General features: G+C 35.4%; 1 protein-coding gene across 3 annotated transcripts in view; it reads left to right on the top strand.

The window, feature by feature from the left end:
• Window positions 1-15,164, top strand: part of SUZ12 (SUZ12 polycomb repressive complex 2 subunit) — a 42,462-nt gene that overhangs the window by 7,660 nt on the left and 19,638 nt on the right. For all 3 annotated transcript variants that reach the window (XM_048224028.2, XM_026517658.4, XM_026517657.4), the window contains 3 exons: window positions 9,110-9,159; window positions 12,773-12,858; window positions 14,707-14,938. In XM_048224028.2, the coding sequence (XP_048079985.1) occupies window positions 9,110-9,159; window positions 12,773-12,858; window positions 14,707-14,938 (368 nt within the window). The remainder of the gene's footprint in view (window positions 1-9,109; window positions 9,160-12,772; window positions 12,859-14,706; window positions 14,939-15,164) is intronic.

Here is a 15,164-nt window from a genome sequence, read left to right as displayed (position 1 = left end):
TCATCTTGAATACCTCCAATCTGGGGACTCACTGTTTTTGAAGGCAGTTGTGTTCACTATTGTTTATCGCTATTACCAGTTTCTTGCATTTTGACTCAAAGTTTCTATAACTTCTGCAGTTGGTATTAATCTTACTACCTCATGTAAGGAGGGTTGGAGACTCATGGCATACTTACTCTATACTAGATGGTATGCCAGGTGCTTCACAATATCACATTTCTTCTAAATAATTGTCTTCAAATCTTAAAGAGGCTCTTTTTCCATCTTGTCCTTCCCCCTATTTACACCTTTCAATCAAAGTATTCCTAACTTTATATTTGAAATATGTTTATCACATAAGAGTTTCAGAAACTTGACCCTTTAGTCAGAATCTATTTGTTGTATGTTTTCAAATGTAATACCTAGAACTAACCCCTAAAAGTTCTGACGAGCCTAATATTTGCCTAAGCTAGACAGTGTGCTTCCATTTTTTCTTGATAACGTAAACTAAAGAAAGTTGAGTATCATTCTAAAGAGACACAGGAACTTGGGTGGTAGTTGTTTATTCGTTGACTACTTTCAGGGAGAATACAAAACTAAAAATGTTAGATTTTTAAAAAATGAAACTGGTAAAATTGCCACAATAGATTGTTGTGTCTTGAAATTTTAAATCAGATCTTACCGGTTTAGTTAGGATTGTAGACGGGCTTCATGATACTTCACTTATGATTTCTCATTTTAGTAACTGGTATAAGATGTCATTTTTGCAGTTGCTTATATTTTAAGTTTGACCTTTGAATTAGGTTATTTTGTTACTTGAATTGTAAAATCACATTTTTAATTATATGTCTTGCACTTTCGTAGGACTGAACTATAATTTATATTTCCATATCTAGGCAATCTTGACTTAAATAAATTGTGACAGTCCATTCTAGAAGCTGAGATCCCAAATCTTTACCTAATCTGTTACTGTTCAGGGAGTACCTTATAACATAAGACTGAGAATATTCTCAGTACGTGTACACTCTTTTGCTTGAATTTCTATTCTAGATCGTTGTCTGGTCACCTACCCTAGACAGAGCTCTTAGGATCCTCAGGGCCTTTTTTACTTAAAGTATAAGTTGTAGTCAGAGCCTCATCTTTGAGCTTTCCTGGTTCTTTTCTCTTGAACATTTTAATAGTTTGCCCTCCAGGTCTTCCATGGTTTGTGTGGAAAGGAAGAATGAACCAAGAAGAAAATTTGACCCTTTTCTTTATCTTTCCCATCAAGGTTCTATCTTTATTGCTGCTGAACCTACTACTATCTCATTGTGACATTGGCTTTGATAAATACTACTGAGCTTCCCTTAGAATGTGTGTTGTGAGGAAGATAGGTAATACTAGTCGATTCTCTCTGAATAATCACCCAGTAATTTTGTTCCTTTTGACCCAGTGGTTTCAACAGCTAGGCCAGTACTGTAACAGAGGTGTTTTTACGTCACTCACAGAAGCATCAGAGGGTTGCAAGAATTCCTTCCTGTAATTTTGAAAAACAACTTTTTCAGGGGCGCCTGGGTGGCACAGCGGTTAAGCGCCTGCCTTCGGCTCAGGGCGTGATCCCGGCGTTATGGGATCGAGCCCCACATCAGGCTCCTCTGCTGGGAGCCTGCTTCTTCCTCTCCCACTCCCCCTGCTTGTGTTCCCTCTCTCGCTGGCTGTCTCTATCTCTGTCAAATAAATAAATAAAAATCTTTTAAAAAACAAAAAAAAACAACTTTTTCAGTCTTCAGGATGCAGATGGGACTAGTGAATTGGCCATTTCAACCCCCCAAGATCAAGCTCTCTCCCTTTCTGTCTCTGTCTCTCTCTCTCTCTCTCTCTCTTTTTTTTTTTTTTAAATAACAGACCTAGGGGCACCTGGGTGGCTCAGTTGGTTGGGCATCTGCCTTTGGCTCAGGTCTTGATCCCAGGGCCCTGGGACTGAGCCCCACGTCGGGCTCCCTGCTCAGCAGGGAGCCTGCTTTTCCCTCTCCCTCTGCTGCTCCCCCTCCTTGTATGCACACGGAGTCTCTCTCTCTGTCAAATAAATGAATAAATTAAAAAAAAAAACACAAAAAAAACAGAAACAAAAACAGACCTAACTATGTTGGAGCTTACTGCCCAACAACGCACTTTAGGCCCCAGATGTGTTGAGTTACTGTGCTAAGTGCTAGCATCCCCCCCCCCCCCCCGCCCAAGATCTTTATGAATGTCTGTATCACTGCCAGAGACACTAAAATAAATTGGGAGATTGCTTCGCTTTAAGTTTACCCCCAAGGCTCCATATTATTAAATTACTTCAATGTATTTCTCATCTCAAATTAGGCATGATCCTGTTGTTCCATTAAACTTATCACATAGCATTGTAGGAAGTTCCCTAGACACCAATATGTCATGCCAGCACTATAAAACTTTGTAAAATCTGTGGTCAAGTTCTCTTAGAACAAAATTAGTCTTTGTTTTTCCTTGACATTAATTAGTACAAGTTAAATCATATACAAAAACGTATCTGTCTTCCATTTCTATTTTTTATTCTGTACCATCTCAGACAGATCTTAGTTTAGTTGGATCCTGGATTTGTTCAACAGTGGTAGTCTGGGAGTCTTCCATTGGAACTCACGTTCTTACAGCACTTCCAAAGTTGTAATATCTCTACTCGCAAATCCCATGTATTTCATTCTCCAAAGTTTAGGGGAATATCAAGATACACAAATACTGTAGTACTACAGCTGCAAAGTTAGAACAATGAACTGCCTGACTTATTTATGTCATTTGTGGTAACTTAGAAACCAAACCAAATTCCCAGCATTATCTGTGCAAGATGAAGTTGGTGTTTGAGGATCTTTTATTATTTATATTCTAGATCTGCAGTTGTCTTTAGTAGTCACAGATACTGGCAGAACATAGGGGAAGCAGCTGATGGGGAGAAAAATCTTTAAGATGTCAGTCAATTCATGGCAATAGGCCATATTTGATATTTGTAACCCTCCCTCAGTAATAAATCCTTCTGTCCTTGAAGATTGTTTCTTTTCTTGGGATTCCTGGGTGGCTCAGTCTGTTAAGCATCTGCCTTCAGCTCAGGTCATGATCCCAGAGTCCCGGGATTGAGTCCCACATTGGGCTTCTTATCAGGGAGCCTGCTGCTCCCCCTGCTTGTGCTTGCACGCTCTCTCTCTCACTTTCTCTGACAAATAAATAAATCTTTAAAAAAAAATTGTTTTCATAAAGAATGGCTTCTGGGATTCTCCATACCTATTAGCGGATGTTAGAAATTCATAGTGGTTGTACCTTTAGTCTCAAGTTTTTCTTGCTGTTTCTCCTTGCTTTTTTGGTATGATGGAGTATATTTAAAATATCTTTATTTTCTTTTTAGAATGTCTGACATAATTCCTTATATTCTGTCCTCTTTAGTTCTTATTTCTGGCACTCCAATTTATTGTGGGTTTTGAATTTATTTTGGGTTTTGACCAAGTACTATGGCTTACTGGAATAAATCTCTGGTCTTTAGTTTTCTATAAGAGCAGGATCCCAGGCGTCTTTTGTGCTGTTAGTACTACCAGTTTTGGAATTCTGTAGTCCAAACTCCTTTGACTTCTAAGTGCACGTCCACTGGCTGAAAGGAGCATGAAGGGATTTCCAAATTGGAGTTGCTTGCAAAAGTATTTGGGTCAAATGAAAAGCAAAATGTTTCCTTTCTCTTCCCCTTAATCATCATCCATTCCTGGTCCTCTGTTAGCAGCTGGAGAAATCCCCTCAAAAGATACCAGAACTAGTACTTTACTAGGGACGTTTTCAAGCCAGTGTTTTAGTAGATTGATAACATAAATTGCTTTTCATCGCTTCTTATTGTTGTTACTACCTAAACTTTTTTTTTTTTAAGAGTTTTTATTTATTTGACAGAGATAGAGACAGCCAGCGAGAGAGGGGACACAGGCAGGGGGAGTGGGAGAGGAAGAAGCAGGCTTCCAGCAGAGGAGCCTGATGCGGGGCTCGATCCCAGAACGCCAGGATCACACCCCGAGCCGAAGGCAGACGCTTAACGACTGAGCCACCCAGGCACCCCGACCACCTAAGCTTTTGAATTAGTAATCTTTCTTTTCTAAGCATCTTTGTATAAAGAAATCCAGATCTATTTTTTTTTTCCTGAGGTTCCAGTTTTCTTAGTGTACCAGGTCTAAAACTATCCTCGTCCCAGGGGATATAATGGTAAGCAAAACAGATGAAGACCTTGCCTTTATGGAGGAAAAAGATATAAATGTATAGTATGTACAGTTGTAAAATAATTGCTAAGAAAGAAAAATATAGGGAAACTGAATGTATGAAGCAGGTGATCCAGCTCTTGTTTGAGATGTTGGATTTGGGAATAGTGGTGGATGGTCAGGTAGGGCTTCCTTAGAAAAATGAGCTGAGATATAAAAGATGGATATAGAAGTAAAATGGGGACTGAGAGGGTGAACAGATAGGTGATTCTAAGTAAAGGGAGTATCATAGATATGTCATTTGAGGCCAACAGAAAAAGTAAGGAGAGTGGCTAAGGCTAGAACAGATGACCATGGCTAGATAATGCAGAGCCTTATAGGCTGTTTAAGGATGTTGGTCTTTATCCCAAGAAAGCCATAAAATACTTTTTTTTTTTTAAGATTTTATTTAATTATTTGACAGAGAGAGACAGCGAGAGAGGGAACACAAGCAAGGGGAGTGGGAGAGGGGGAAGCAGGCTTCCCGCCGAGCAAGGAGCCTGATGCGGGGCTCGATCCCAGGACCCTGGGATCATGACCTGAGCCGAAGGCAAACGCTTAACGGCTGAGCCACCCAGGTGTCCCAGCCATAAAATACTTTAAATAGATATATTGAATTAATGGCATTTCCCTACCTTTCTCTTTTGTAGATTTAGCTGCATTTTTAAAACTTAAGTTGGCTTCTTAACTCAATTGTATGTCTTTTCCACCATTAATAAATCTGATGTGTTTCTCCCCTTTCTCTTAACAGTCTTGTATTGGCTACAGGTTTTGAAGTTATTTTCAAATCAGCATCTTTTCATGTTTGAGTTTTAGTTCCTCTTTCAGTACCTGGGCCATAGATTCTTTTCACATACTTAACTCCTGAAGGTGCCTTATCAGTTGCTACTGAGCATATCTGAGTCTTAAAATCTAAGTGTTTAAGAACAAATTTTTAAGATGTTTCTCCTTGTATACTCTTTGGGTTTACTTTATGTTTTGTCTGCTATACTTCTAGAAGGGAATTTATTTATTTTGTAAAGGACTCCCTCCCCTCATTCAACTTTATCTTCTCATTATAAAGTGTTCCCATCCTTGTGTCTGAACCTCAGAAGAGACCCTGGATTCCCAGAATAATGGGCTTGATGTAGTCACCAATTTCACAGTTTTATACATGATAGCATTAAATGTGTAAGAAAAGTTGGGTAACTAACTTCTAACAGTGTAGATGCCAAATAGCTTATCATTTTATTATGAGGCCATAACTCTAGAAATGAAGCCTTACATCTGCCACTATTAGATTAATGTGCACAAATTAGAGGCACTAATCTTAGTCTCTTTCCAGCATAAAATCTCTGTCCTTCAGTGAGATCTGGCTATTCTTAAAATTTGAGTTTCCTACATGAATGTCATCTCAATGTTAGTCCGTTATGAGTTTAAATTAACTTCATTCTGCGGACAGCTTTTGCATCGTTAGATGTTTATGCTTGAAATCTTACCTCAAAATTTCAAATTCCTCATCTAGTTTCCTCTTGCCCCATTGCTTGCTTCCTCAGGAGTTATGGATGGGGAGCATATCATAAAGATGAACCAAATCCTTATTCAGGTATCTGATCCTGATTAAGTTAGGTCACGTGCAGCCTCAAACCAAATAGACCTGACCCATCCTACATGTTTCTTTGCCTTCCATTCTGATTTAGCTTAACAATCAAGATGTGGATACAGCCACTAAGAGAGGGAAGAGGGTAAACCAGGGAGGGAAAGAAAATTGCCTTTTTTCTTGAATAAAGCCACCTATGGAAGAGAGAAACTGGGCGTCATTGTTATATTTTATTCTAGGTGCATATTAGAATGTTTACTTTTAGGAGGGGGAGTTAGAGGGGAAATTGTGCGTAGCAAATCACATTCACAAAGTTATTTTTTAAGTTGGTTAATTGAAATTTGGAATTCCTTTTCTTAAAGGAACGATGTTAGAATGATAGCTGAATGTGCTTCATATCTCATTTAACTTAAAATGTACCATTTAAAACTGCCTCAAACCACCTGTGGTGAAGAACCTTTTTGTATTTAATTTTCAATCTTTCATAGATCGATGTTTTTGTAAATATACTTACTGATCACAAGCTTGGAGGATATTATGGCAATGTTAAATTTCCGTAAGTGATTAAGTCTTACTCCCAGTTTCTTGCCTTGTTGTGGAATGGTAACAAGTTTCCCTGATGACCTCAGTTTGCAGACCACATGTTGAGTAACACTAATTTAAAATATTTTCTGGGGTAGATCAGTGCAAGATGCTTCTGGCATTTCAGAGTTGGAACTTAGAACCACATTTTCTATAAAAACAATGTAAATAATACCATAAGCACTACAGTGTAATGGGTCATGATCCCTGACCTTAAAAATCTGTTACTCTAGGGGAGCCTGGCTGCCTCAGTTGGTAGAGCATGTGACTCTGATCTCAGGGTCATGAGTTCGAGCCCCATGTTGGACATAGAGTTTAATATAAAAACAAAAAAATCTTACTCGGGGAGGACATTGCTCTTCTTCTGAAAAGTATTTGTTGAGTGCCTTTCTGTAAGACACTGATAGGTGCTAGGGACACTGATGTAATAAAAAGATTGTCTCAAAAGATAATGTATGTGTGACAAAAAAGTGGTAAATACAAATACTTGAGATTAAGCTGTGATCATTAAGCTCTGGGATGGTTGGGGATGGGGCCATTGTAGAAGAGGGAGAGAGTACTTTATGCAAGCCTCACAATCTTAAGAGAGGTCATTTCCTCATTTTATAGATACCACGTCACATCTACTAACTGGAGCCAGAATTTAAATGTAGATTTTTCTGTCTGTTTTACCATTCTGACCTGTTTTCCTGTGTGGGACTTTAGTGGAGATGAAAAAGAAATGGGAACCATATTACAGACAGCAATTAGACAAAAGATTTGGCATTTAGGGGCCCATTGGAAAATTTGGAGAGAGGAATGATACATTCAGAATGGGGTTTTAAGAAAATTAACCTGGCCTTGGTATGTAGGTTTAACTCAAGCAATTAAGAATTGGATAGATTGGTTGTGACTAATGGATTATCTTCTAACATGTGGAAGGAAATTATAGGATATTCCTCTTTGTGTTCGGCTATGTTTTGGAGTTTTGCTAATTCTGCTTTGTAAGGTGACATTTATGGAGCTATTTTTATAGGAGAACACTAGTTATCTTTTAGTAAAATGGCATGTAGATTTTGTAGATGGCAGATACACTTTTTAAAATCAGCTTTGGGTATAACTAACATTCAGTAAAATGCACACACCTTAAGTATATAGTTAAGAGTTTTGACGTATGTATACACTTACATAACCATAACTATGATCAAAATATAGAATGCTTCCATAATCTTGAAAAATTCCTTTGGGCTTCTACTCTGTCCCTTTAATGTACTTTTTTTTGAGGTATGAATTATATACCATTAGATTCAGTCTCTTTGGTGTATAGTTCTAAATTTGCACAACTGCACATAGGCAACAACCACCACAATCAAGATAAAGATTCCTAAAAATTTCCTCATGCCCCTTTTATGGTCAGCCCTCCTCTTCCCCACTCTTATGTGTTTTAAAAATATATCCGATACATGTCAGAAAGTACTATACATGAATTACCTGTTTTCAAGAATCCCATTGTGTACTGTTTTTATTTTGTTGCTGCTTAAGTTATAGTTGTTCTTCGTTTTCTCTCATATTTATGCTTTCGAAACTGCTTGGATCCTTCCATTTCTACTCTTCCATAGTCATTTTGTCCTCTACTGATACCCTAGCATAGTTTTCTTAGTACTGTTCTGGAAATGCCCTTTGAGATCCCCACCCTGTAGTTTTTTAGCATACAGTTTCATGGCTTACCTCAGTAAGAAGATAGAGGCATCCTCACATCTTCTGTTGAAGGATCACTGTCCTCTTCTCTAAGAAAGGGAGGAATCCTGGGCAGAGTTATAGAGCTAACTTCTTTATAATATGTCCTTGTTTTCAATCATTATTCGCTCCTTAAAACTCTCTTGCCTCACTCTTTCCGATTATAAGAATCACTAGATTGTCACCTTATTGCCTTTTACACTAGTACATTTTTTGAGTAAGGAATCAGTATTGCTTCCATTCCCCCAACATCCGTTCTGTCTAGCCCTCTATAATCTGGTGTCTGTCTGTATCACACGACAAAAACTGTGTTCTAGAAAGTTGTGAATGGTTTCTAATTAACTGATTGCTCTCTTTTGCAGTTTAAAGGTACTACAAAAGTCTATGAATGTTTCTGTTTATTCTATCTCCTCGTAATAGTTTTTCCGTTGTTGATAATTTTCAAAACAAAAGGATCAATATAATTTATGTTTCCTTTTCCACTGCTTCTAAAACTAAATGAAAATGACATGTTGAAACAATAAATTACCAATCTATAGCAGGTCTGTAATTGTATATTTCACCCCTAATGGAAGAAGAAAGTGATGGTTCCGTATCATTTGTTAGGAGATTGAATTTCCATAGCTTTAAAATAGTCAGACACTTTTGCATGAACTCAGTTATTCTTATCAAAATTTTCTTTTGACTAAATGTGTCCGCATTTTATAGGTAGAGTACTAAAGCACAGTAAATAATCTTGTCCCTCATTTGGTAATTTGGTTTTTTCTGACTTACTGCTTTGGTGTTTTTGTGTGTTGTGTTGTTCTGTTTTGTTTTTATGTATATAGACAATGTGTAGAGTCATGGGCTTGTACAGAGTTAAGAATAAGATCAGACATTATAAATTAGCTGAAGTAACTTTGATTTCATTGTTATTTTTTTTAAAGTTTAGGGCTATTTTTACTATAGAGCATTAAAGTGATACATTTTTTGTTTTTTTTGTGTGTGTTTTTTTTAGCTTGTCAGCCCATCTGCAGCTTACATTTACTGGTTTCTTCCACAAAAATGGTATGTACTTAAAAGTAAATATATTGGCCTTCTAACAACAAAATGCTTTGTAAATTTAAAAAAAAATTATTTTTGTGTGTGTGTATGTGCTAATTTATAAGATTATACTTAGTGGAAAAAATGTCAATTCTAATAATTCAATTTCTCTTTAGTTGACTTCTCCAGCTATTTCAGTTATTGCTTTATGTGGTCGATAATGGGATGTGGAAGATGTAACTTGTACCTGTTTAAACTTTAAAAGTAGTGGTTCTTAAATTTTGTGTATGTAGAAATGTTTTGGCAGTTTGTTTAAAATATATATATCTGGACAAAGAGTTGGATCTAGTAGGTTTTTGATACAGCTTAGGCATCTGCATTTTAATAAAGCACCAAGATAATTCAGAAATAGGTTGTTTGAGGAACAAATTTTGAGAAATTGGCTTAAATGCTTTTGTAGGTGGACTGTGTACATAAAACCTTACTGCTTTCCTGCTAGCCATTTAAATTTTTTTTTTTTAAAGATTTTATTTTTATTTATTCGACAGAGATAGAGACAGCCAGCAAGAGAGGGAACACAGCAGGGGGAGTGGGAGAGGAAGAAGCAGGCTCATAGCAGAAGAGCCTGATGTGGGGCTCGATCCCACAACGCAGGGATCACGCCCTGAGCCGAAGGCAGACGCTTAACCGCTGTGCCACCCAGGCGCCCCTAGCCATTTAAATTTTAAGTAGATTTTGAAATTGTTAAAATCATTCAGTGTCTTGAAGGTAAATGTTTGCTGCATGTGGCTTATATCTAAAATGAAATTCCAACTCTTACTCTAATAAACCATACTTTTTAGGACACTGTTGATATATAAAAAAAAAAAAAAAAGCTATATAACATTATCTTACTCAACTCAGAGCCATCATCTTTCCAGAGATTATAACTAGAAAATAATGAGAAAATCTTTTCAATACAATTAAATTTCTTAGATTTTGCTATTTTTTATTTCCAATATTTTTTGGACTTTAAATTGTCTTAGAACTGAAATAGGGGAAGAGTCCCCTGAGTAGAATTCTTTCTGCATGAACATTTTTGGTTGATGGTATTGCATCGTATTTTTCTTTTTAAATACGGTAATAAAACAATAGAAACAACCACTGCTACCAATGATATATATCAATATGTTAGATATTTTACAAAGAAAAGTATATAGTCTTAAATGTTACTTCATTAAAAGAGGTAAAAGCATGCTAGGTAAACTTTCAGTTGGTTTCAAAATGGATAAAATGCTCCTTGACTTCATCCATCTTTAATTATTGTGTAATGGAATGAAATCTTTTTAAGAAACTTGTCAAGATCACCATCCTTGGTATTGTTTAGTAAGAAACAAAGTTTATTAATAATATGGTTATATTAGAACAGTTTGATAACTAGTCAGGTTTTTTATGTAAGAAGTTTGAAATCTGGTCATATCTCTATTAGCTACTGTAACTTTACTTCTGGTTTTGCCTTAGATCTGATCCATTTTTATATAGAAGTAAACTGAGTAGCATTTTTATGTTTTTTTCCTAAATTAGTTTTACAATCATCTTATAGAGTCCTTATTTCTAATCATGCCTTATTCTTGGTTTTCTTTCGTACTTTTAAAAGAACAATGGACTCTAATACTTTAAAGCTTATAGTTTGAATTTTATAGGTTCGTTAGCCCTTTGTTCCCAGGGACTTACGTAAAACCCATGTAAGTTATCCATAACTGAAATTGATGATGGATATTAATTGACTATTGTTACTTGATTAATATTTAAGTTGGATTAATTTTACTTGAATTAGTTGAAATTAATTGGAGAGTAGTCTGATTAAACTTTTTTCCTGTCTACATGACAAAATACATAGAGTTCAGAATTGCTCAACTTCACTTGCAGTTTTTATTTTTTCTTGATGTTACTGAAGTATATGAGAAAGTAAACTCTGTTGATACTTCTGTTTCCAGAAAATAATTTCCCATTATAACTTTGAAAATTAGTGGAAGTTGGGAAGAAGCAGCTATATTGCCTCTCTTGTCTAATCAAGGTATATTTGTAGTTTTTTTTTTTTTTAAGAAATAATATTTTTAAGAAATCAAGATAGAAAACCAACATCAAGATCCCTAAAATCTGATTATTTTTTCCTTTTGTTTTTAAATGAAGACTTTTGTTTAGCTATTACTACTTGAAACTGCTTAGAATGAATACACAAAGATTATTAGGGTACTATTTTCATGGTGAGTATGGTTTGGAAAGCATTTTTGTTACTGCATTTTAAATACTGGATTTTTTTTCATGTATTACTTTTTTATCCTGAATACAGCATTCAAAGAGACTGACTGAAATGTATTTTATGTGCACACCCTACATAAGAATGTTTATGCTTTGTTTTGTTTTAAAGATTTTATTTATTTGACACAGAGAGAGCGAGCACAAGTAGGGGGATCGTCAGGCAGGAGAGGGAGAAGCAGTCTCCCCGCCCATTGGGGAGCCCAATGTGGGGCTTGATCCCAGGGTCCTGGGATCATGACCTGAGCCAAAGACAGCCGCTTAACGACTGAGCCACCCAGGCGCCCCAAGAAGAATGTTTTTAAGTAGAAAAAAAGCATTGTCCAAAATCTCAGAAGGAAAATTATTTTATTTTTGTTTACGTTTGTGGATGCATCTGTTGTAGTTTTATATATTATTGAAACCTAGTGATGATTGATTAAATAGTTTGAACTATTAATAATGCCTTTGGGATGAAAGACAAGTAAGTTACAGAGAAATACTCTAGAACCTTAATTTGCAAAAGCCTTTGTTAGGTAATTGATACAAAGAATGTAGACTATTATTTAAAATTAAAATCCCCAAACTTTGTAAACCAAGAGAGACTCCCCTGGGTGGGTAGTAAATAATATTCTAAATTTAGCTATCCTGTTCAGGCTTTAGAGAAATTCTAGGGAAAAGGTAAAAAACTAGCTGTCTTTCTTGTGAAATAATAATATAGTTGTATATGTAACTTTTATATCAGAAATCCATTATTTTAATCCCTTTGATCACAAATCCTAGTCAAAGAACTTTTTGGTTTGATAATGCCTTGCATTCAAAATAAAGCATATATAATAGTGACTAGTTCAATTTTAAGAGTATCATAAGCTAAGTAATTTTTCTAATAGATTTTGAGAGAAGGAAAAAAATTTTAAATGTTTATTTTGTGTGTGGTTGTCTGTCTTGAATATTTCATTTGTGCTTTCTGCCAAGAAGCTTTAACTGTATTTGTCAGAAATACTTTTGACTAGAAGTTTATTATATTCTCTAATTATCATAAATGTTAAATCTTTATAGCCATATAATAACTTAATGTTTTTAACATTAATTAAAATAATTGAACGTCTTATTTGAATCAAAAGAAAAATCACAGTATTGTAGGAAGGTAATTGTATTGTGAAAGGTTTATTTAAATGACTTTTTAAAAGGCTTTTAAAGAGTTTGCTGCAAATTGGAACTGGTTTGGGGGAAAAATGAGTAAACTTCTGAGAAGTCTTTATTATAGGAAGTCTTTTTGTTGGAAATTCCCAGACTTCTTAGGAAAATGAGTACGATATTTATATTAAAAAATTTTTTAAAGTATTGATTTTCTATTTAGATAAGCCATCACAAAACTCAGAAAATGAACAAAATTCTGTTACCTTGGAAGTCCTGCTTGTGAAAGTTTGCCATAAAAAAAGAAAGGTAACATATAAACACAATATTGGTAGATTATGTGGAATAATTTTTTAATTGAGTATGTTCATGTATATATATTGTGCTTTTAAACTTTGAAAGCTCGCTTGCTTTCTTTCAAGATTTATTTATTTGAGAGAGAGAGAGTGTGCGTGTGCGCATGTGGGGGAGAAGGGCAGAGGGGAGGGGGTGAGAGAGTCCCAAGCTGACTCTGCAGCAAGCATAGAGCATGGAGCCCAAGGCAGGGATCCATCCCACAGCCCCTAGATCACAACTTGAGCCGAAACCAAAAGTTGGATGCCCAACTGACTGTGCCACTGAGGTACCCCAAACCTTGAAAGCTTTTAGATATGTTGATGGCTGAATTATAAAATTGATAACCTATTTTGCCAACCTCCCAGATCTTCCTGTTTTTTTCGGGGCTGGCTGAGGTATCTGCATAAAACCTTCTGCTATTATAGGAGTTTGACGATGAAGGTTAGAAACTATCTTTTAGCATCTTAGCACATACATTCAGATGCTTCCCTACCACTCTGGTCTCTTAGCTTACTTTTTAGCGATTTGTACCAATTGAAATTTAAATAAGGGCTGTGAGAATTTTTCCCAGAAGGATTACCTTATGTAACACTACTCTCAGGCAAAGAAATTCTGTTGCCAGTGTTATTAGCCATTGACGTATTAATACATTGCCTCAAATTTTTATTTATAAGGTGAAATCATTTCACCACAGAAACACATGTTATGATAGTTAAATTTTCTCAGCAGCCCACTAAAGCCAATAGATATACTTTTAGTAGCCTCAGGACCTTGGGTATTTTAAGATTAGGAATGATCTGTATAGAGGTTCCTGTTGTTGATGTTCTTCCAAAATCATCGTAAGATGACACAGGGCTTAAGCGCTACTAAAGCACTCATACAGAGTGGACTAAGGTGATAGGAGACGACAATATAAGTTTATATTCAAAACTTCAAAGTTAAGAAATACCATTCCCCACTCCAGTGCAATCCTATCCATGATAAGTAGTGATGTGAACATTCTTGAAGATTCAAGCAAAAAAAAAAAAGTGAATACAATTAATAGTGTCCTTTTTGTGTTTCAAAAAAATAATAGGTGTAAACATTGGCTTAGAAGGATATACACAACCAGTTGCTAATATTAGTCATCTCTGTAGTATAGGACCAGGGGGGGATGGGGGAAACTTAAATATTTCTCATTTTATACTCTTTTGTAGAGTAGAATTTTTTTTTAATATAATAAGAATGTATTCTGTTTTCAAAGAGAAGCTAGTATCTTGTTACAAGGTCTTCCACATCTTCCAGTTTTTCAACTATTTAAGCATAACTCCAGTTATATAATTACAGAATATTATTCATAAGATGAACAATATTGCTCCTATTAAGCAGCGTTTAAATACATAGATTTACTATTTTATAACGTTGAGAGTGGTGTTTTTATTATCGTCTATTTTCATTTCTAATGGTCCTATCAATTATTTTGTTAAAATAGAAAATTTAAGGGAAAAGATTATTAATTTATATAAGCTTAACATTTTAAGCATGGTTTTAATCCCATATTTGTAATTTAAAACTATTTCAGATGATCATCGGCTAAATATTGGATATACTGTATCATTTTTTCCTTATATTGGAGAAATCCTTATATTGGAGAAATATTTGGGATATAGCTGTTCCATATTTCCTTTTTGTTTCATCACAATTTTCAGAAGTATGGTTAGAATTTTAGCATGCCATTTGGTAATCATGTTTCCTGTATCTGTGATTGTAAGTTGTATTATAATTCTTATCATAATTGCATATGCATAAATAAGTATAATTTCATAATCTTTGCCTTTGCAGGATGTAAGTTGTCCAATAAGGCAAGTTCCTACAGGTAAAAAGCAGGTGCCTTTGAATCCTGATCTCAATCAAACAAAACCTGGAAATTTCCCGTCCCTTGCAGTTTCCAGTAATGAATTTGAACCTAGTAACAGCCATATGGTGAAGTCTTACTCATTGCTATTTAGAGTGACTCGTCCGGGAAGAAGAGAGTTTAATGGAATGATTAATGGAGAAACCAATGAAAATATTGGTAATTTTTATTTTAATAGTTTTATTTTAAACTTTGCTTTTCCAAGGAAGAAAATGGTACAGAACTAGAAGTAAATTGCATGCATTCTGAAGGCATGAGATGACCTTTATTTGCAGATATTTTACAGTATGATGAGATAATTTTATGGTAGATTACCCTGGATCTTAAATGGTTGGCTGTTGTGCTGTACTAGGTATTTAATCTGTAAAGTTCTCATTTTTACATG

The sequence above is a fragment of the Ursus arctos genome, unplaced genomic scaffold, assembly GCF_023065955.2.
Source record: "Ursus arctos isolate Adak ecotype North America unplaced genomic scaffold, UrsArc2.0 scaffold_24, whole genome shotgun sequence".
In the NCBI taxonomy this organism is placed as follows: domain Eukaryota; kingdom Metazoa; phylum Chordata; class Mammalia; order Carnivora; family Ursidae; genus Ursus; species Ursus arctos.
Note: the sequence above shows the minus strand (reverse complement) of the source record. Positions and strands in the feature narration are given on the sequence as shown.